The following is a 22,786-nucleotide window of genomic DNA, read 5'->3' on the forward strand; positions in this document are numbered from 1 at the left end:
TGGAATTGTATTAACATCAGTGCAATCTGAGGGTATTCAACACTATAACGGATAAGAATCACTTTTGCTTTATTATAGTGTATTTTAGAAAGCATGCAATTTTAAGGAGTACATTTTTCAGAAGTGCTCCTTGTGATTAACTGTGTCCTGAAGCCATGCATAAACGTATTCGTAAACCAAAAGCATCACTGCACCACCTGGAAGAAAAGACATTATTTTACTACATAGAAAATCCAGTATTTTCAAGATTTTATAGAGCATTTCTAGTGCAACATAAACAAGAATATGGCAAAGCCTTATTTATAAAATGGATAAGTCTACTATTTCCTGAATTCACTAAAAATTCACCAATTCATAAACCATACCATTTTTACTTAATATTAGATCATAAAGTTGATGTAAATAGCTTGTATATTAAATCAAATTCACTCTCAGTGTGATTTTCCCTAATACTTTTCAAGATTAATGTTTTTCTTTGTTCTTCTAGAAGTGAAACCTTTAGTCTGAATATATGTATATTTGTGTGCCTGTTTAATAAGATTTGGCCATGAAAGAGCAACTTGACTGGTGGAATAGCAAAAATTCATTTTCAGGATGATAAAAATACTTCCAGGTAAGGGTCAAGAGAGGTTTTTATCTGTTTTTTCACCATGTCTAGAGCAGAAAATCACAGTGTGTAAGTGAGTATAATCTTTCCTGGCTACAAATCCACAGGTAAAGTTTTGATCTAATGAAATGGCATTATTTGCTAGAATTGGTAACAGTGTTAAATCCCAGCTTGAAAGCCATAAAATATCTTTACTGTTAGTGAAGCCAGACTGTAACTGGGCTGTATTACTGTGTGAGATAAAAAAAGGGAACATTTCAGAAGGTATATCTATAACTAAACAGATAGAGAAGCTTCTAGTAGGAGAACATGGATAAAGGGAACCAGGCTGCATGATTAAAAATATATTATTTGTGGGTGCCAGCACTGGGGCATAAATATCTTCTTGCCTTTGCCGTTGCCTGTTGGTGCAGTTGGCAGCTTGGAGTGGCACCTCTAACAAATGAGGCTTTTGCTGAACTGGGCTCACCTTTCTAAGGATAGGCTAAGACAACCAGGCACTCAGAATTACTACATGAGTTTCTCCATATCATTTGTCCTGAGGAACCATCACCAGACTTGAAACTATCTATGAAAAGGAACTCACAGAAAGCTAGACAGAGCAGATGTTTGCAAAAGGCTTTGACCAACAAACAAATCATAGACACAATGTCTAAGATGTGATTTGAACTCAAATCAAGGCTGATTCCAAATCTCATACTGTGTGATCTGTTTGTGTATCTCTTTTCCTGTAAACACTCACATGTTGGAAGAAGGAATTACCTTCCCAGTCATAATAAAGACTATATTATTGTTTCATCAGAAAGTTAAACCTATACGTTAGTTAGCCAATATAACTACAGAAGTATTTAGAATGAAGTTCACATGAAACTGACTTGCTGAATGTGGGCCAGAATGCATAGTCATTTGTAAGATGGAAAATTTTATTCCAAAATCTGCTGTGCTAAGAGGTACTGGGAAAGCTAAACACTGCCTTCTCTTTGTCTTGTTTGTAATCTAGTATCTTTGGAGTGTAAGGGAAAAGGCTTTTAGCTCCAGAGCTCCTTGTTTCTCCTCCCCACCTTCTTCCTCACCCTGCACAATAACCAGGCATGGTCTAGTACTTAGCCAGATGGATTGGATATGCAAACATTTACAGACAGACCTAATGCCTCCTTTATACTGCAGAACAGGCTCTGTACCTACTTGCTTTACCTGTGTGTGTTCTTGCATATTAAACAACCAGCTCGAGCAACTGGAAATACAATTTCATGGGAATGGGATACTGCTCAAATTGGGGCTTCTGCTCTTTTTGACGCAGACCGCCTTTGTGGGCTGACGAAGTCTGAGGGCCCAGTGCTTTGCTTTCATGATTAATCAAAACCAGTCAGGAAAAAAAACCTCTAAAAGCCAAGGAAGATACACCTTTCAACCACTGTGCTCCCACAGAGTCAGAATTAGTAAGACGGGGTCAAGCAACAACCCCCAGTTTAAAGATATCCTTCTTCTCTTAGTTTTCCAGGGCCATACAAGTCTCTTCCCAGCTCTTCTGTCAGCTTTTTAGTGTCTGCCCCAACAGAGCATAAGAGAAGAAAATAACTGGAATTTGATATGCTTGGGCTGTGCCTTGACTAGTTGAGTGCATTTTATGGAGAGACTCTAACCTGCATTTTAGGCTGACTTCACATAGGTATGGAATAGTGCTAATGAACTCAAAAGATTACATTAGAAGGAATAGGAAACTTAAAGAAACTTCCAAAAGTTTTATGGTTCTGTCATTTGCAAGTGCTTCGGTTTGTTCATAAAAAAAACCAGTTGCACAAACCAGCACTTACTTGGATCTGCAATTCCCTGATGTATATGTGTAAATTATTTTTTTTTAGACACATATTTAGCCAAATCCATCTGTGACACTATTAGATGCTGCTATTTTAAAAAGAAAGCATTCGAAGTGAAAGATATTTTGATTTATTTGTTTGACTGATACTTACTACATTTTCTCAAGAAACTGTAAAAATGGAAAGAGAAAGCCAGAACAAAAACAAAATAGAAATGACAGAAGGAAAATTACCTGGACCGAGCCTCATGATCTTGGGAAGCAAGCCTTTGTACAGAGCCAGAAATCTGTAGCAGAAGAATAACAAACAAAACATTTCAAACAATATTCTTGCTCTAAAAGAAGAACGGAATTGTAGCATATGTTTGTTAAAATGCTGGCAGAGCACTTAGAGGCAATTATTTGAAATTACACATGTTCAATAGCAGGCTGTATCTGGATTTTAACATTTTACAGAGGCAGATCAGATGAAGAGAAAAAGTTAATCAATGTTCAGTCACAAAAGCAATGTTGTGAGCCTAGCCAATCAGAAATATGACTTTAATCAGTGAGATGGGTTTACTTTCAAGACAAGTCTGTTAACAACAGCTGCATATAGGGACAAAATGACTGATATAATTGAATATCAAAGCCACAACTCAGTCACCGTTTGAGAAATATTTTTAAAAGTTGGAAAACATTTTTACCACAAGGATCTGTCCCCAGTTTAATTATTTCAGCAATAATTTTAAAGGTACAGAGGACTGCATAATTAAAATTAGATTAAATTGAGAAATAGTATGTTTTCTGTTCATATTTTCCTTTTACAAAATGAAGAGTTGAAAAAATTACAGATGAGATATATGAAGCATTTACTTGGGGAACATAAATTTTGACAATGTGATAATCATTTTGTAAGTAGAAGTTCATATGTAGTAGGGAGATACGTCCTTTAATTCTAAAATAAATTTTCAAAATGCTAAATTGGGTGCTTTTGATATGTGAACTCAGGGTGGCTTAATGGTCCTCATCAAATCTGAAATACAACAATGTGGTTTTATGGACCCATACAAACTAAAACAGAGGTCTGGACATATATTAAAATAAGAATGTATTACCCTTCCTCTTTATAGACTGTTGCCATAGTTTTAAAACAGGTTCTGTACTTGATCTCTCCAGGAACTGGCTGTGGTCCTTGAATCCTACTTTTTGCAACATCAAAAGGAATGTTAATAATTGAGGCTATTGTTCCTGAGACTAGCCCAATTCCAAATTTCCTCAAAAACTCCAAATTTGGATCCTACAAAAAAAAAAAAAAAAAAAAAAAAAAGGAAAGAAAGAATAAAAAGGGAAATGGGAAGACCTGTGCAGGTTAAGCACTATAAAATAATAAGCATTTAATCAGAAAACTCACACAACACACTCGTGTTATTTTAGCGGAACACATTAGGATTTCCTATGCTGGAACTTGTTTTCTTGACAATCCTATTGGCTATGTTTTTACACATGGTCTAAATTGCTGAAGTACACATTTCCTCACACAGGATTTATAAACACAGTTCATAAAGAAAGACTGGTATGGCATATGGGGATGATTTGTATAATTGGGCTTCACAATGTACTTAGTATTACTGTATCAAAACAGGAGAAATCCAAGCACACTATTAGCTAATTGGCCAGAATATTTTACAAATGACAGCAACTTCCACCATGAAGCCTACTAAAACACTCATTTGTGTGTTGGACCCCCAAATGCTAAATTAAATAAAGACTAATCTCAGTCTGCTGCCATTCCCCTCCAGGTTTTTTACATTTATTTTCACATGTAGCTGATCCACTGTACTGAGAAGTGCTAGCTTCCTGTTATTAACAATCCAACTCGGCACAACGGCAAGAGAGCCTCCACGTTCTGTGCATTATAAACGGTGGTAATTCACTCAGCTAATTGGCTGAAGAATTTACAACAGATTGTTTCTGAACCCTACTATATGCACACGGTAAAAGTTAGAAGTAGGTTAGAAGTGCATCTAAAAACTTCTTTGCTCACTCGCAGTTCACAGTTCAACTGGGTTTTATTTGATCTTTTAGAAAGACCTCCTACTTTGGCATTTCTAGGACATCAAAGAACCCAGAGTTTATCTGGGAGTCGAAGTCCCTTGAAGCAGGTTTAATCCTATTTCTCTGAGTAGTGGAAGTCACAGGCAAGTGTGTGCCAGAACATTTCCTATGCACATAATTTGGTTTTGCTCGCGGATTTTAACAGAAAAACACGTTTTTGCTACATCTTTATATGCAGCTTACTTCTGTCATGAAGGTACTTTAATTATAGAAAATCATTATTAAAATAACAAATGATCTTGCTGTGTTATAACATCATCACAATGTTAAAATAAGACAGTTTTTTGTTTCCTAAACCTGTATGTTTTTAAATGAAACAGAAACCAAGAAAGAAGTTTTTGTTTCCAGATTAGTGATAAGAAAAATAAACTAAAACTTCCATACTATATATTGAATGAAGCCCATACAGGTGTTAAGAAAGAAATGTCAAATCAACAGAGCTCTTTATTACATGCAGAAAAACTCATAACTTGATTTCACAAAACATGAAACATACTGATAATAACTAAAAAATTAGAATTGCTGGTGGTACAAGAATTGTAGCCCTTTTTTAGCAAAGACCTTGGCAAAATTTTTCTGTTATTCTGTACATAGGGTGATTTAAATGCAAATAGAATAAAGCCAGTGTTTCTGGTATCTAGAGAAGAAAAGAAGGCTCCTTTTGCCCATTCACAAAACTGGACTCTAACCAAATGTACCATAGTCAACACCAGCTTTGCTATAACTTGATTTTTTTTTATCATAAACCTCATGGGAAAGGTTTTTCTATGAAATTCATCTCTGTAATATCTGGGTAATTTAATTAGTATAAAGATTCAATATAAATTTAGGTGTCAAAAATTAAAAGCAATTTTCTTCTAAAAGCCAAGATTAGTGACTCCTTCTGATCCAGTCTTCTCCTAAATCACCTTGGCTTGCTATTTCTTCAAGTCCATTGCACCACATCTGCTTTTCACTCTGTTTCTACACAGAACTTCTATGTTGGCATGGATCTGAAAGCTACTAAAATAAAACTATTGTCTGCTATTTTACTTACCCACCAAGCTGATCAGCCCATTTGGGTTTCCCATCTCTTCTTTGCCTCTACAAGACAAACCTCTTACAAGACAATGCACTGCTCAGCACCCTGCTCTGATGCAGCAGTCCTTGTAACAGGGGGCACATCTGCAGTGGCTGGGGCTGGCAGTGCCCAACTTGAAATGAGTCCTGCAGTTGGCCACATTTCAAAGGGGGCTTTTAACAGGTATGAAGGAATTTCATACTGTTGAGAAATGTGGCAGCCACTTGGAGGTGGTAGTGAGTAAAGATTTTAATGAAACTAATGTTTAAAAGCAAATCTAATTATGATAAAAATTACAAAGCTGCAGGACACCTATGAAATGTGCTATAAAAAGAGATGCCATTTGAAAAATAATTTCATTGATAGGGCAGAGGCATAGCTGCTAATTCTCTATGGTTGGCACATTAGTGGCCACTGAAAGAAATCTGGCTTATTCAATTTTCAGTAAACAGAACACAAGGTTGGCTGTAAACAGCGTGTTTAGCAGAATAGACTGAATGTATGAAAAATTATTCATTATGGACATTTACAATCCACACATGTCACTGATATCATTTGACCACTCAACCTACAAGATTTATTGTTTTTGGCAAAATAGGCAGCAAACATCCCTAACTGAGATGCAAATTTAATGCACAGTTTAGCTGACAGCTAAAAGGCTCATTCAGAGATTTTAATATATTTTTCCACTTATGTTAAAGACGGTGGACAGCAAACAGTCAAAATTATTTCACAAGTGTAGTATTCTAATTTCACAGTTTCTATATATTATAATTCTTATATATTTGTCAATATTGCAAGACTGGCTTTAAGACTTTCTTTTCTGGCAAAATATACAAAGTTAACAAACTAGATTTTGTCATGAAATCAAGTATGTGAGAAATCTAGACAAATTAACAACTGTTAAGTATTTTTCAGACTAACTGCAAACTAGCTTCTACCAAATTCCTTGTACAGTTTTGATAACTCTAAGCCTCTAGTACCTGCCCACTGACAGAAGAGATTTGTTACAGGTCATAAATTATTGTCAAATACTTCCATTTAGCAGTCACTGAAGTGAAATTCAATGCATGTAAGTACCTGAGACATAAAGTTGGCTAGCACCAGCCAGATGAAGCCTGATCTATGTCTTCTTAAATTCAGGGTAAGTTTTGCATTGATTTTAATGGAAGTTTGATCAGAATTATTGGCTATATCTCTCTGTACAGATTGTCTATGGCACTGATGCTGGCTGGCCTAGAGAGTCCTCTTAGCTTTATTAGCACCACAGAATGCTGCCACCATTCAAAACAGACTGGCTTCATGAAGCCAGCCCATTAGGAAGGGTTCCTTGCCTCTACGGGCTCCAAAGCCACACCCAGGAACTGTGCTGGCTGGCCATGGCCACAGCTGTGCCAGGGAATGTTTAACAGCACAGACAGCTGAGTTTCAGCGTTGCCACTCCATTTACTAGCACAGATGTAGCCACTGTGCAAGCCACTATACAAGGCACTGTGCACTGGTTCAGCACCAGGAAAACCTCTCCACTTATCTGCAGTTAATCCCACACTGATTAAATTGCCTTTTCATTTTGCTAATATTTAAGGACAGCTGGGTCACTGGCTGACATTGAAGTAATTTCCCTTTTGTTTTCTACGTATATTTAAACCCATGTTGTAGATGTTAAAATTTTTCTGCATCATACAAAATCTTACAAAGTACTAATTTCCTTTAGATCATAAAGCTCTGAATCTTTCTAATAATGTAATACTTGTTTCCTATTTTTTAAAGTCTGAAAGGCTAGCAAAGCATTCTTATGCCAAATACTATTACTGTTCAATTCCTATGCAAGAACATTTCCCATGATTCCCATAGAAGCTACACACTAGTCTCTGTCCTTACCTGCATATTTTCCTGAATTTTCTGCATAGTGATTATAATTTTTAATATTTTGATCAACATAAAAGTGTTTACTCCTATCTTAGTAACAAGCTGTGCCTGTGCCTTGAGTTTTAGAATGTGTGGCTAAAGTGCACTGTAAAATATGCTTAGATACACTGTAAGAAACTTGTAGAAACTTGTGGGCCAGCTGCTCTTGAACAATTCAATTTACTGTAATAATCTGCAAATAAGAAGTGGAGGTTTTCTCCATTTACACAGCGCTGCCAACAAAAATACCAGGCTACTCAGAAGTGCAGAAAAAAGAGAGGTGTTACTTCATATGGGAATAGAAACTGATCCCTTTTGATGTGAATTGCACCTTCTTACATGTATATCACTACATATTACACCTGTGATTGTTTAACTGTCATCATCTAAAAATCACATTAGTGAAAACAGACTTCAATAAGTAGCATACTGGAATCATTAATAAACCATTAGTTCTTTCTCACACATTTAGAAAGTTGCTGATATTACCACGTTTTCATTTGTAAAATTTCCTTTTGTTGTAAATGGAATGTTTGTTTCTTTTGTTTTTTTTAAAGTAATATAGGACTATCAAAAGTTCTTTAAGTGAAATTACAGCTATCATAATAATTTTTTTCTTTAATTATAAATGACATAAAGTCCCTGTGCATGACCCTTTACATCCTGTTTTGAACTGTCTCTCTCCCATAAGGATGAAACTTCCCTGTCATCCTTCAATACTAGGTTGAACTCTCTTTTGGTAAATAGGTCCAGTAGCTGGCCAGAATAACCTACATCCTGCAGCTCAGCCACCTCTGCAACCTTAGCCCCTATGTGAATATTGACAGAAGTTCTAGAAACTGATTTTTCTCTTCTAAGCCAGTTTGCCCCAAAAAAATTGCATACATGTCCAACATAAGCACAACATGTCTGTATCTCATTTGTTGCCTTTTTGCACTGCTACCATGCTGTAAAGGGAAATTCATAAAAACAATAATTCAAATATGACTACACTCAGCTTTGCTTAAAAAGTGAGAAGATCGAGTCCTTAATTTGCTTCCATTAAAATGCTATGGATTTCTGCAAAACAGAGCTAGGTTAGTCACTGTTTATCACTAAATACCACAGCTTTGCACAGAAAAATAGAGTGTGAATAAAAATGCCAAACTTCTCATCTGATTGCCTATTGCATTGTATGAAGAACTTACTTTATTGACGGGAAGAATGTTTTTCACATTGAAGTAGAATCCAAAGTAAACCATGTTAAAAACTCCGTGACGGCCCAGTGTTGCAGTGAGGCCTTTGTTGAGTCCTTGGAAGCCCAGACCACCGGTTTTAATGATCTGCTGAGCTTGAACAAAGCTAGATGGTTGCTACACAAGTTAAGCAAAAGAAGGAAGAGATCATCTTTACAAAAAGAAAACAATAAACATAGCATCATTTCCATGCTGTTGACAAACAGTGTTGCCAATTCTTGTAATTTTATATTAAGTATCACCATATTTGTTATTTTCCCTTTCCTGTGACCAATAAAAACCACAAATTTAATTAAAAAATATTCCTCTTTTTTCTGATTGCAGAATAAGATGAAAGCAGGACTTAAGTACTGTAGAGGAGTAGTACTGTAACAGTTTTCATTTCATGAAAGGCAAAAAGGAAGAAACTGTTTCATATCAGACAGAATCTGCCTGACTACATGCACCTTTAATCTTTTTTTTTAATATATTGTGATATTCAGAATTAGCTGTTTCCCTTCTGAATATTTTACATTTTTTAGCAGCTTTATAGAAACATTATTTTCAAAAAGTTGTTGAATAGTTGTTTGGCTTTCTCCAAAGCATAAAGCCAAAAAAAGCCATAAAGCCATAAAGCTTTGGGTAACCAAATCTATAATTAGAAAGGCAAAACATGACTTCCACTAGGAGGTTCAAACATGAAAATATAGAAGAATTTTGACTACACCACTGTGAATACCACTAATTTCAATACACTTATTTGTTTAATAGCTTTCCATTTCAAAATATCACTGTGGTAGATCAACAGCATCAGCCAAATGATGCTACTATATCTGACACAGCATATAACTGCTTATTTAGGTGACTGACAAGTTTATTCTCTATTACAAAGTTTCATTCTGTTTTTTTCATATTTCACAACTAATATTATCCTGTTAATGCTCTGTATAAATTTTACTGGAGTTTACTTTTCTGTCTACTCCCAAGAATTTAAGTCAGAACCTATTCTAAAATGGAGATACTAAACATGGATACTAGCAATAGCACCCTTTTTTTGTGCTCCAAAAATGGACATTAGATCTTTAAGAAATAATACAGCAACCTTCAATATTAAGGTATCCCTTGATATCCCTTGTCTTGAGTATGGATTTACTCCTGCCTCAAAGGGGAAGCCTGTCACTTGGTGAACACCTGAGATGGGATTAATAAGTTCAAAATAGACACCTGCAGTGTCTACACCTGACTTCCCTTTTCAGTCCAGTAGTAACAAAGAGGACTCTCTTCAGCAGCACTTCCTTTCTACCAAAGGAGGTGTCATCATGTCAACTGATCAAGCCATAGAAGGTCTGCGGTTCATCACTGATGATGGAAGGACCTTAGACAGAGGAATTTATTGTACAAACATGTGGAGTTAATGCACTTCACACAGCTGCTGACTCTTAACTTAATATAGACCTATTCAGTGGAATCTGGACTCAGATTATTCTCATCATAAGGCAGAAAATGGTATTTGTTTAATTAATCATAACTCTTAGGTGAGAAGATTTTAATCATCAAACCAGCTTCTATTTCCAGTGAGTTATCTGGGGCTACAGGGATAGGGGAAAAAAAAGGAAAACCAAACATGGTATTGGACTTCTTGCAGTTTACTTTAACAAAAAGCCACCATTATTTTTACCCACAGCAATCCACATTACAAAAGGGCTGATACGTGATTTATAGTGGCCTTCCTCTTTAAATCTATCAGCCCTGGAAAGATGATCTGCTACCACAGAACAATTCAGCTGTCACCACAGGGTGTGAATATTTGCTTTGGGGGTGTGCTGGAGTCTGGGTGTGAGTGTATGTGCTCATGCTCTTCCTTGTTCCTTTTAAACAAGATATATTTATTATTTCTATACAATAGTCAAAGAAATATGCAAACTGCATTAGGTTTCATCTTGTAGTATGAAAGCTCTACAATGGGATAGGTACACACTTTACTTAAACCTTTTAGAAAAACAGTACATGGTAATGCCTTATGCTGTATAATATAACCTCCAGACATGCTTCTTCCAATGGGCTTGAGTTTACATGCTTTATTGTGGAATGTTCTTTAACATTTTCTTAATGAGAACTCGATGTCAAGGTATTAATTCACTGGAGTTTTTTCTAATTTACAGCAAATTTTGAAGTTCTAACACTTTAGAAAGATATATGAAAGTTATATTAAAAACTAACATGTGATCAAACAATCTTCATGATTTAAGAACTTAATTTTACTTGGATTTTTTCCCTAGAGCAAGTAGTTAATATTTTAAATGCAAACTAGGTTTCTACTGGGGTCCAAATACAATTCCGTCACAATTTTATTTGTATGATAATGTACTGTTATTTGGATTTTGTGAAATTTTACATTTAAATTAAATTAGAGAATATTCACCTTAACAAAAATAACTCAGAATGCTTTTGGACAGCTACAGTTTGATTATTGTATTTTCTGAAGGTCAGCAAGGAAGGGATGCTGGAACTAAAGGAAATAATTGGGTTAAATTTACAAACTAAACCACCCCAGACTTTGTTATAAATTTTGCAGTAGAGAAAAAATTAAAATGTACGAAGTGAAAGGATACATTGGTCTTTTTCAACTTTACAAGGAATAGTTTGTTCAAAATATAATGGTGGTTTGTTTATACATAAAAGCAGAGGGTTTTTTTAAGCTAGGATAATTACATCTTCACAACTGTGAAGAGAAAGATCCAGAATATCTGTTCACCACTGCTGGAGGAGTACTAGTTAATAATTTTTATCACATCATCTTCTTAAGAGACAGATGCTCTCACACATTGCTTTTTCCTATTTTCAGTCTCTCTCCTTCCAGGATCCTAAACTCCCGCTCTGCATTATTTATCTGTTCAGTGACTTTGCTGCCCAAGTTTAAAAAATGTCTAGACTGGAGACTTGCAGCAAATAAACATGTCTTTCATATGCATTGAGAATCGAACAGGAGTTTACCTAACATTTTAAAATTTATTCTGGAAGAAAATGCTTTTCTGGATGAGTTATGGAGTAGGTACCAGTTACTCTATGACACGTGGAAATCAGTAGCTGTATTTTTCCAGAGTGTACCTGAAGAGCTTGGCCCCAACAGATTATGTAGATGGCCAGGTCATAAATCTCTTTACTGTGCACCCCCCAATACTGTTCAATTTGTGCAGACGAGTGCTACAAGGCATGCAAGTATTAACTCAGTCAAAACTTAATAGTAGAATATGCAAAAATCATGTCCCACCAGGGATTCAGCTGACCTTTTCATGTGAATGCTTATGTGATTTGGCACTTCTGCCATGGTACAGCTGATTCCTCAAAAGATTTTGAAAAAGATGATTTGACAATTATTATTTTTATTAAATGAGAAAAGGAAAAAGGAACTTCATTACTGCCTTTCTTCCCTTTATCCTGGAACATGTTCTGCATTAAAATTAATAGAAGCTAGTGCATTCCTGAGAACACTTGATTTTCATGAATCACTGTTTTCCAGTATATTTTCCCCTTTCAGCAGTACCCAGAATCGTGGACAATGTTTTGTACAATGACTTCTTTGGATGAAACAATATTTGAATAACAAAACTCTGAAGTTAAGCAAGAATTTAAATTATCAATGTACTTGTTATATAAGAATTTTCCAGTTTGTGCTAATAAAACTGCGGTCTTGTAAGTAATTTCATCCAAGAAACATTGCATAAAATACAGCAGCTGGACTCTGTCTAGGGCACAGGGCCATGGTATTTTGTGCTAACCTTCAGTGCTCACTTGAAATCTGGAGCCTGCTGGGGTAAATGTGCTGTGTCCAAGGGGCTCAGGTTTGTACTCCTGGATTACAATTCCTCACAGTGCTAGGTTGCTGGCTGCTTGGGAGGGATGAAGGTGCATTTCAGGCACAGAATATTTACAGGGGAGATGGTGATGCCTCTGACAACACTGCAAGCATCTCTGCATACCTGAAGGCATTGGCTATTGGGTCTCTTCCTTTTCCATTTCTGTTGAGCTTGAGGGGAGATCATTTGCATTCACCAATATATTACAGACATTCTGCTCTAAATATGAACCTCGAAGTGCATTATGCCCAATAAAATGGAAAAAGGAGAAGGAAGCAGTTTTCCTACCTCTGTGAAAGCGTTCTGATTGGTCTGTAAAGTAACCTTCACTACTTCAAACGGGTTAACCACAACTGCCTCTGTCAACCCAGATCCCAAGCCAGCAATTGCAAATGCCTAGGAAAGTTCAAATGAAAATTGAGTATTAAGGAGTAATACTTCCTCTACATCAGATTGTGAAACTGAGGGATACAATGCAAACAGCAAGACTGCAGTAATGCAGCAGTATTCTATTGCTAAACAACTTTAGCCCTTGATAGATGCTGACAGTTCATGAAGACAATATGACAATAGCCATAAACCATATTCCAAAACAATCAAAACAAAATATTGTAGCACTCCACGTCCATGTATTCTCTTTTCAGCTGGAAGGGAAAACATGGTACCAAATTATTACGCAAACATGGAAAAAGTGGCAAAAGAATGTCCTCATGTTATCTTTGGGTGGACTCTGAATAATAACACAAATATAAGTGTAGTTATGCAGCACTAGAAAAATTAAAATCCCTGAACTGAGTATTAAGCACATAACACTAACATATTAACTTAAAAATACATGTAAAAAACTAAAATAGTTCAGTACTTAAGCAAATTGCACAAGCAGAATGTTCACCGAGTAGTTAATAACCTTAAAAACTTTTATACGGGAATGAGCGGCACACGGGGAAATGTCAGCATTCATTGCCAGGATGAATTAACTCCATTTACTTAGAAGCTGGTGGCATTTCAGTCATAGATACCAAAATATTCACTGCTTTGCTTTCCATGATGGCAAAATATTTTAAGATATCTTATTTTTTTTTTTAACAAAAAATAGTATTAAAATATTTAGGTCAATTGAGAAAATTCAGAGAGGTTAAATTTAATGATCACTTTACACATTTATTGCCTTCACTTAACATCCCCAAACTCTCTAGGTGCTGAAAAAAATCCCAGGACCAAAATACATTATAATGAATCCATTTGTTGAAATTCAAATAAACCAATAGTAAGGGAAAAAACAATAGTGAGAAAAAACTTACTTAATGCAGAGAGATTTGAGCAGGGACTCCTGAGAGCTCAAGAAAGAGAGGAATGAAAAGTTAAAGGGGTAGTGGCAAGCACTAGTCTTACTGCCTTTGGAGAAGATTGTGTTACCAACAAATTGATTTTTCCAGTAAGATGGGAACATTTCATCATCAACCATGAGATGGAAGCCAGTGGGAAGATGGTGCTAATGTATGCATCTGTCTTTCAATAATAATTATTTCCTTGATATGAGGTCTGTTGAGGTACCTAGAAACATTCTGCCAGGCTTTGACCAGAATCCCCGTCAGTCTTCTTTTTCCCTCACTACCTTAGGACTAAAAACGCCTCTATAGTTACTAACAGTACTGCACCAAAAATGTGAGGGGTTTCTGATTGTTCTGAGTGTTGCTATACCTGTTCTATGAATCACAGCAGCTTTTGGGCAGCTTGTAAACAAGCAATAGCATGTTTACAAGTTTTTAGCCTATTTTTCTTCCCCCCAAAAAAGTGCTTGGGTACCATAGAACCTTCAACTCTGTTTTTTCTACTTGTTTGAGAACAATATCAGTCTCTCTGTATACACCTAAGGATGAGAACTGCTGAAAAATACCAGATAAAATAGGAGAGACTGCCAACAGCAACAGGGCCAGTGAAATAACTAAGAGGAAGAGGAAAATTGCTTTAACCTAGTTAATAGAATTCTATGACCATTCACTCACTGCAATTAAAGGGAGATATAACTGGAAGCAATACTCTTTAAAAGAGACTTGAAATTACCAAAACCTTTATAGAAAAGCCTTAAAAAGATCAATTGTTTCCTAAAGTTGTGACATCATCATTGTGAAAAATCGATCTTTACTATGATTTACATTCTTACACAAGAAGCAGTAGCTCTTCTAAAAAGTATTTTTCACCTAGTGCACAATAGCAGAATTAAGATCTACATATGAGAATGCAGATTACACATGCAAGCTACATCTAAGCATTTAAAAATTTCTGTGTATATGTATGCCCTGCATTTTGTTTTTAAACCAGGTATTTCTTGAGATGAATTCCTAACTCCACTGACAGACAAGAGAGTTTTGCTATTTACTTCAAAGGAAGTAGCAATTTCTTATCAATAACTTATGTTTCTTTTATAAAGTTTTTAAAACAAGACTGAGATATCTATTTTTGTTATGGTTGTACTGTACCTTGCAGAATAGCACTGTGAGGTTGAAGTGTTAAACCAGACACGACAACATGAATAAATAAATATTGATAATGTTCAACTTTTTGTTATTTTGTAAGAATGAAGAATGATAAGCTGTATACAAACTCTTCCATGGTGGCTGTTGTTATCCATTTTCATGAATGTTATGATGTTGTAGGGAATTATTTTGAGGACATTTGATATAAAACATAATTTATCAATTTTGATATCATCTTATCAATATTTTCTTATCAAGGGACAAGTCTGTTTTGAAAAACTCTAGATTAAGCTGGACCCTTTAATTTTGGGCTTCTTCTTTGGAAGGAAGCAGATGAGACAGACTGTTCAGCAGACACATACTACATTAGAACATGAAGTTCTGTATCCATACATACCAGTCCTGGTGGCAATGATGCATATCCCAGAAGCTTCTTGTATTGTTCAAAGGTAAAAAACTGTGAATAGAAGTTAGATTCAAATTGAATTGAAAGAAATTATAAGTTACTTATATAAATTAGTAAAAAGCAGACTACAATGGAGCTTCACTACCTCATGTCCTGAGCAGCTGCAAGCAGTTCTGCAAAATAAATGTAAGCCACTTTCATTTCACACTCTCTATAGCAGTGTTAGATATGCAAGAGTAGACAATCAGGCTTCAGAACTGATTTTATTAGTGTGTCATGCATAATAGCAACATAAGTGCAATTCAAGTAATGCTTTATCTAAGAGTTCACTTACATCATCCAGGACCGATTTAAATTTATGAACTTTTCCTCTGGCATTAACTTTCATATACCAGTTTAAATGTAGTAGCAGATACTAAAATTTTCCCAAGAAATCACCCCCACATCCTTAATGTAATGTGATGCAATCGGTTTTGCATTTCTCAAATACTAGTCTGCTTCTCATCAGAGAGATATAATTGTGGATTTTGAAGATGGAAAGTCTGCCATTTTTCTAATCTTCTATTGTCAACAGGTACATTTCTTTTCCTGCTCTCTCTTTACAAATGACTCTTTCAGTCAATTGTCTGCTTTCAAACAGTGGCACTTCAAAGTTCTGAGCATCTGCAATCCCTTAGAGGATGTCTTGAAAGCTGTGCTCATGGGTGTTTGAATCTCAAGAAAAAAGTAAAATCAGCTTCACCTGCACCAAGATGGTGAAAGGCAACCATTTGCAAAGGCTCACTTTGCAACCTACCATGTCTTGACACCCAAACCCATTAGTTTTAAGAATGCATTCTGTGATTTCTTATAAAAATCAGAGCATAATATATGAATGTATTTGTTCTTCCAAGAAGAAGGTTTAGAATAGTTCTGACTGCACTGAAGTCAGGAGGAAGCTTCCTGTTGGCACAGGTAAATAGACTTTCGCTGCCTAGCTCCTTGTCTGTGGACATGAAGATGCATGGGTCAAGATATACTCTAGAGAAAGAGTATATGTGACATTTTACAAATTATTGGGAAGATGCCCTCTGAAATACAGCATACAATCTAGGCCACTATTTAAAAAACAACTCAGACTACATCATATTCAAAACAGGGCTACCAGGACCACTAAGGAGAACTTAGAGATTGTTTTAAGAATGAAGACTGAAGGAGATTAACTGCTTTCCTTGTTTAGTTTAGCAAAAGAGATGCTGCAAGAGAATGTAAAACAAGGAAGATATGTAACATAAAGAAACTAGGTGTAAAAGCAAAATACACTAATAAGTAGAATGTGGCTGGAGATCTGATGAAGCTTTCTTGCAACTAAAAGAGTCCTGAAGCAGTCTTCCAATAAGAACAATGGGGGGAAAATCTCTATGTCTTGAAGGGGAAAGTTTGATAAGTTTATGAAGGAGATTACAGAACAAACCCCATAGTGTCTTAAATTCATATTATGCAAACATGCTGCTGAAGCCACTGAAAAAGCAGTCTAGTTGCTACCACATAAGATAAATCTGAGTGCAGTGGAAATGACCCTCTATCATGAGGATGACAGAAATTGTGGACTAAATAGAGTAGGTATCTGAATTCTGGGTTGCACCAAAAATATTGGAGGTGTTATTCCACATAGTTTTCATACATGGAACAACACAAGGTCCCTAACCACAGCTCGCAATTTGCGAGTCCTGTAATCTGTCTAAGAAATATTCACGTCTTTGCATACAAAATAAAGCGGCTTTTACACAGCATGACTGGTATGATGGGAATGAAGAACAAAAACCTGTCATCGTTCCACCAAGACTGCATCAGTGCAGTCTAGTACAAGAGCTCCTAGTACAAGAGCTGTCACATCCCAGTCTAGCAAAAGTAAATAGCCAGAACTTTTAACATTCCTGCTGGCTTTCCAATATTGGCCTGTGATGTTTGATAAGTTCAGAGCAAGCTGGTCCAAATGAAGGTGGGATCCCTGGAAAGTCAGTGAATTCTGTGACCACAGAGGGGGCTACAATGCCTCCACACAGCATCTGCTGATGCATGAGACAACCAAACTGTTTCACCACAAGAGGAAGGCAATGAGCAATGAGGCCCATGGAGATGTGGGAACCATAAGAAACATAAGGGAATAGAGTTTTTAAGACAAGAGAGAAAGACTGTGTGGCCTGTGCTGAGTCTCAGCCAAAGAAGACACGGTTCAGTACTACAGACCTATCAGAACAAAACAGCTATTCCATAAACCACGTGTACAGGAACATAAGTAATAAGCACCACATTTTCATTTGAACTTGTTTAGAACCTTGTACTATGGCTAAGTCAATAAAAATTTTCAATCAAGACTTGCTTCAAATGAAAAGTCACTAGAATCACACCACAACCATCTGAGAATTGGGTGTTAATGTGTTAATAATGCCACTGTCTTAAAGCAAGAGGGAATATGTATACATAAGCAAAATTGGGTTGTTAAATTCTGGAAACTGATGGGCTGATACTCTCGTCACTGGACGGATATTTTTTTAATATCCTCAGTTGGGATTATTATATAATTTTGCAGAAAAGGCCCTAGAACTGGGACCAGATTTTGACTACCCTCCAAAGAGGGTAAAGATTGAACATCAATCTTGCAAGCATCTTGCAAATATGTTTAAAATTTTTGCATTGGCCTTGACAATAACCAAAAAGATAGAAGTGTTACTTAAACTCTAGCTCAATCTTTTTGAAGGTATAACAGAGGTCTGACAAAGTGGGAGGGTAAGCTGCTTCACTGAACTAAATTAATTTCTTATTGTTATAAAATTTGCTTTATTCTCTCTCCAGCATCTTTCTAGTCATTGTTACCCTCTTAACCTTTAATGGAATTTCTGGTATTTCTTAATGTTTTCCATAGTGTTACAGATCTGTAAAATAGTTGTAATAAAGGCAGAATTACATTACCCAGCAATTTTTTTGGTCTTTAAAATGTTACCTTAAAAATCAATAGCTTCCTAGAGTCATAAATAAAATAACTACTTAATAGTAACTCTGCTTTAAATAATTTTTAAAATAAAAAAATCACTAGCAATAAAATTTAATATAAATGTTACTGGGTGTACTAGAGTGGCTAGTATACATACAATTTTTCAAAAAAGAAAGATTTCATACTGACTTTATATACGTCCACCTAAAATGTTTTTAAAAACACAGCATAATTTGCCTTTTCCTCTACAGTTGTATTAAGTTAATAGCTTTGTGCAAAAAAATTTCTCAGAATAAACGTATTTAAAACATGCTTTTGTGTATATAGTAACCAATATTGTCCATCTGGCAAAGATACACTTTAATTGAAGTTACACAGAAAATAGTCAAAGTACTTACCAGATGTCTCAATAATACTAAGATAAAAATATATGCTTGAAACAAGATGTCTGGGAACACATGAGCAATATAAATTTGCCCCAAAAGTTCATCTGTTAACCATTGTATTGGCATCATCATTTCTTTCCTCCAAGTTCAATCTAACAGAAAGTTATAAACTTTGACTTTTCATCTTCCAGAAATACCAGCTTTCTTTTTAGATGGGAAATAAAAAGAGAGAGAAAAAAAATGAAATAGCAAGACAGACACAAGAACACAGTTGACTAAACATGAAGCTGTATCTTCAACACTTAACAGAAAAACTGGGGCTAAATAACTTCATTTTAATAGCTTTATTTTTATTTGCAAAAATACACACCAGATAAATACAATATTCCAGTAGCACAAGTACATTTCTTAGTACAAAATCTCCCTTGTCTATTCTCTACACACTTTCATGACACTACGACTAGAAGGTTTCAAAAAACTTCATTACAAACATAAAAAGAAGATACTAGAACCTAGACAATGCCTCTTTTCCTTTTGTGCTTTCTCAAATCTCAGAATCATTGGCCTGAATGTAGTCTTCCTCTAAATCTCACTAGTCATTTAGGCAGTGGAGAAGCGACAGCTTGAGGCTTGTTTAGATGAGGAAAACTATTAGAAGAATAAAGGTTGGAGGGTCGGCCAAAGGAAGCAATGACTTTTCCTTTTGGGGTCATAGCCAAATAAGTTTAGTGGAAATTTGAGTAGGCTGGATTCTCTTCAGGTCTAAGCATGGGTACAAATTCCACTTTGGATGGTAAAAATTGTACTGGCATATGACATCTCACATTGAATTGTTTAATTTTACAGGTTCTTACATTATTGTTCAGCCCTGTTCTCTCACTGGATTCTTCTAATGTAGAATACAGCGGATGTCTCAAAAAAGTTATCCTGATGTCCTAGGAGCAGCAGCAAATTTAAAGGAATATTGTAAATAATAAAAAAATTCAACTATTTAATTAAAACTCTCACATGTTTAACATTTAAGCTTGATTCTCATGTTTGCAGAAAACTCAGCTCTCACATAAATGTCCAAGAACTAGGTAGAAAGCATCCCAACAAAGAGAGGACAAGTAAGACATTAAAGGAGCTGTGAGCTCTTGATGTACAAGAGTTTGAGAGAACTAAGTCTGTTTAGCCTGGAGACAAGAAAGCTAAGGTGATTTAAGTTCTGTTTTCCACCATCCAAATTTTATACAGAAGAGTCAGACTTTCTCAGACCAACAACAGAAGCGTGAGAGGCAACACACAAAGGTTGCAACAGGAGGATTTGTACTGGATATAAGGCAAAATTCTTCACAATAAAAGAGTTAAGGACTGGAGGAGGAGCACAGAGAGGCTGCAGTCTTTATTCTTTAAGATTTCAGAACTCAACTAGACAAGGCATCTGAACATCCTGATGTAACCATGAAGTCAGCTCTGCTTTGATCAGAGATCCTTCCCAACTGAAAATCTTTTTATGATTCTATAATTATATTGAATATCATGGGGTTTAAGACAATTTAATATATTTGAGTAAAGGAAAGTGATTTGAAGTTTATGAATGACTCAGATTGCTAGGAGAAATCAAATGGGTCAGTATTTTAACTAAATGCATGTTGGAATCTAAAAAACACAGTCAGATTTACTTTATCCTGTTTCAAATGAAATTAAATGGAGAGACAGAGGAAGCATCACAATATGAAGAAAATGAGTTATTAGGAATCTTTTAAATATTATCCATCTATTCTTCACTGCCACTTTGCCATTAAATAGAACTTTAGTTTTCCTAGTTTTATTACATAATTTTGAGATAAGTGACATATGTCACTTGCATCTAAAATGCCAGTGCAAACAAGAAGATGATATTACCAGAACTCCTTTAGGATTCTGTTACAAGGTCACATCCTGTCACTTTATACAAATATTATTCCTCTGTAAAGGAATTGGAATGTGAATGATTAATTGCAGACTAAGGACCAGAATCATATGCAGCCTTTTTAGAAAGAAACAACAAAAAGAAAGAAAGGAAAATCAAGACATTCTGTATAATAACTGCTTTTAGACACATTTGTTGCAACTATGGAAACTTCAAAGTTCTGAAGTAAAAGACTAAGAAACATTTGCTCTTAACACAATGGCTGCTTTGATAGATTTAGAACTTTAGAATGATGTGATTAATAATTAGGTTTTAATTAAAAAGGTTGAATGGCTCAACTGAAAAAATTGATGTATTGAAGTATTTCGCTTAGGAATGTTACTAAAATCCTGTTCTACAAATCAAAATAAAGGATAATAAAAGAAAATAAGATCAGCATTGGACAGAAAATACACTTTGATGGGCTAGCATCTGTAGCTGTAAGAGAGCTGGAATAAAATGTTTTGCACAATGAGGAGATGTATCCATTACGATCTTCAGTCTCTAAAAAGATAGAATATGGAGCAGAGTGCTCTTTGGAGCACAAAAAAAACCTCTGGGCAGCACTTCAAACCTACTAAATAAGTACTTATTAGTGGCTTCTTTAATGGCTTCTTGTGTTAATTTATTAAGCTGTTAGTTGTTTTGCAAGTTGCTAGGCATTTTCAGTAAAACAAAATATGTAAACCAGAGGCAATTATTAGGCTAAAAAAATAAATTAAACATTTTGTTAATTCTGACAATATAAAATAATTGCAACCTTTTTTTTTTCAGTAACATTTGATACACAGGTCAAAATTAGCTTAATGTTTACGAGCCTTATCCTACACTTCTTAATCAAGGACAGTTTTTATTGTGCTATCAACAGGAAACTTTCCTCCTAGTAAAAATCAGAGGATTAATATGCCAAATAAGTTTAAGATTCTAATCTCAGTCAGTGGGGGAGAAATAAAAGGTTTTACAGCTGCCACTGTCCCTAGTTATACTTTTAAGGGAGGAAGCGTGGGGTTTTTACCTTCACTGCCCTTTTGGGTGTCTCAGCCAAAACGGGAGGAAGTATTCCTTTGTAGAAGCCAAGTAAGCTAGTGAAGAAAAGGAAAAGAAATTATTTTTGTATGGATAAAAAAATATATCAATACCATACTGCCAATTCTATTTTCACTTTTGAGTTAAGCAATTAAGCCTTCAGCATTTCCAGGCATACAGACACATAATGATACTCTCTGCTTACTGGCTGAACAACTAATGTGCTACTAATTATATCATGTGCTGGTGAGACGATATAAAGAAATCAGCAATAAATACGTAAAAATTCAATCAATTTTTTCCTGGAATACAATAAATTGTATTTTAAAGGTGAGGAACATTTTTGACAATGAAAATGAAGCATTATTTCATTGTTTTAATTTGCTTAGCACAGCAATGCTTACATCAAAAACTTAAGTCACAAAATCACAAAATACAGATTTGGAAAAAACTGTGACTTCAGCAAGTTGCATACAAAAACACTTTTTGCTCATCTTCAGATGCTAGCTGAGACATATTTTGAAGTTTAATTTTAAACATGTCTCAAAATGTATTGTTTTATTCTTTTAGCAACTTAGTTTTAACCCAAATTACCTATTCAGAGATCCATGACAGAACAAATGTATTTCATCTCGGAAAAAAACATTTGGGAAGTATTTTGTCACTGTGTGTGTGTGTGTACATATATATCTATATATATATCTATATATATCTATATATATATCTACAACCTGCTACATGCCAGCACACATGGCATTTGCAGGCAGCCTGAGCTCTGCTTACAACTTCAGTGTAGATACATAATGCTGGGTCTTGGGAATGCTTTAAATGACAAGCAGTTTTCAAAATCCCCATGATGTGGGGTAGAAATAGACACAGTCCTTGTCTGCTAGGTCTGCACACTAATCTGGATAGTGCATGGTGGGAGTTCAGAAAGGGATTTAATGGAATCACCAAGAAGAATCATAGAATGATCACCACCTCCAGGGATGGTGACTCCACCACCTTTCTGGGCAAACTATTCC

The 22,786-nt window shown here is 35.4% G+C and overlaps 1 protein-coding gene across 1 annotated transcript in view; it reads right to left on the reverse strand.

The window, feature by feature from the left end:
• Positions 1-52: 52 nt before the first annotated feature.
• SLC25A21 (solute carrier family 25 member 21) overlaps positions 53-22,786 on the reverse strand; it is a 236,152-nt gene continuing 213,418 nt past the window's right edge. Inside the window, exons 4-10 of the mRNA XM_038139816.1 lie at positions 21,751-21,817; positions 15,434-15,493; positions 12,848-12,955; positions 8,676-8,840; positions 3,521-3,702; positions 2,658-2,710; positions 53-197 (exon numbers count right to left, since the gene is read on the reverse strand). Coding sequence (XP_037995744.1) covers positions 118-197; positions 2,658-2,710; positions 3,521-3,702; positions 8,676-8,840; positions 12,848-12,955; positions 15,434-15,493; positions 21,751-21,817 — 715 coding nt within the window. The 3' untranslated portion in view covers positions 53-117. The remainder of the gene's footprint in view (positions 198-2,657; positions 2,711-3,520; positions 3,703-8,675; positions 8,841-12,847; positions 12,956-15,433; positions 15,494-21,750; positions 21,818-22,786) is intronic.

This window comes from Motacilla alba, chromosome 5, assembly GCF_015832195.1.
Source record: "Motacilla alba alba isolate MOTALB_02 chromosome 5, Motacilla_alba_V1.0_pri, whole genome shotgun sequence".
In the NCBI taxonomy this organism is placed as follows: Eukaryota; Metazoa; Chordata; class Aves; order Passeriformes; family Motacillidae; genus Motacilla; species Motacilla alba.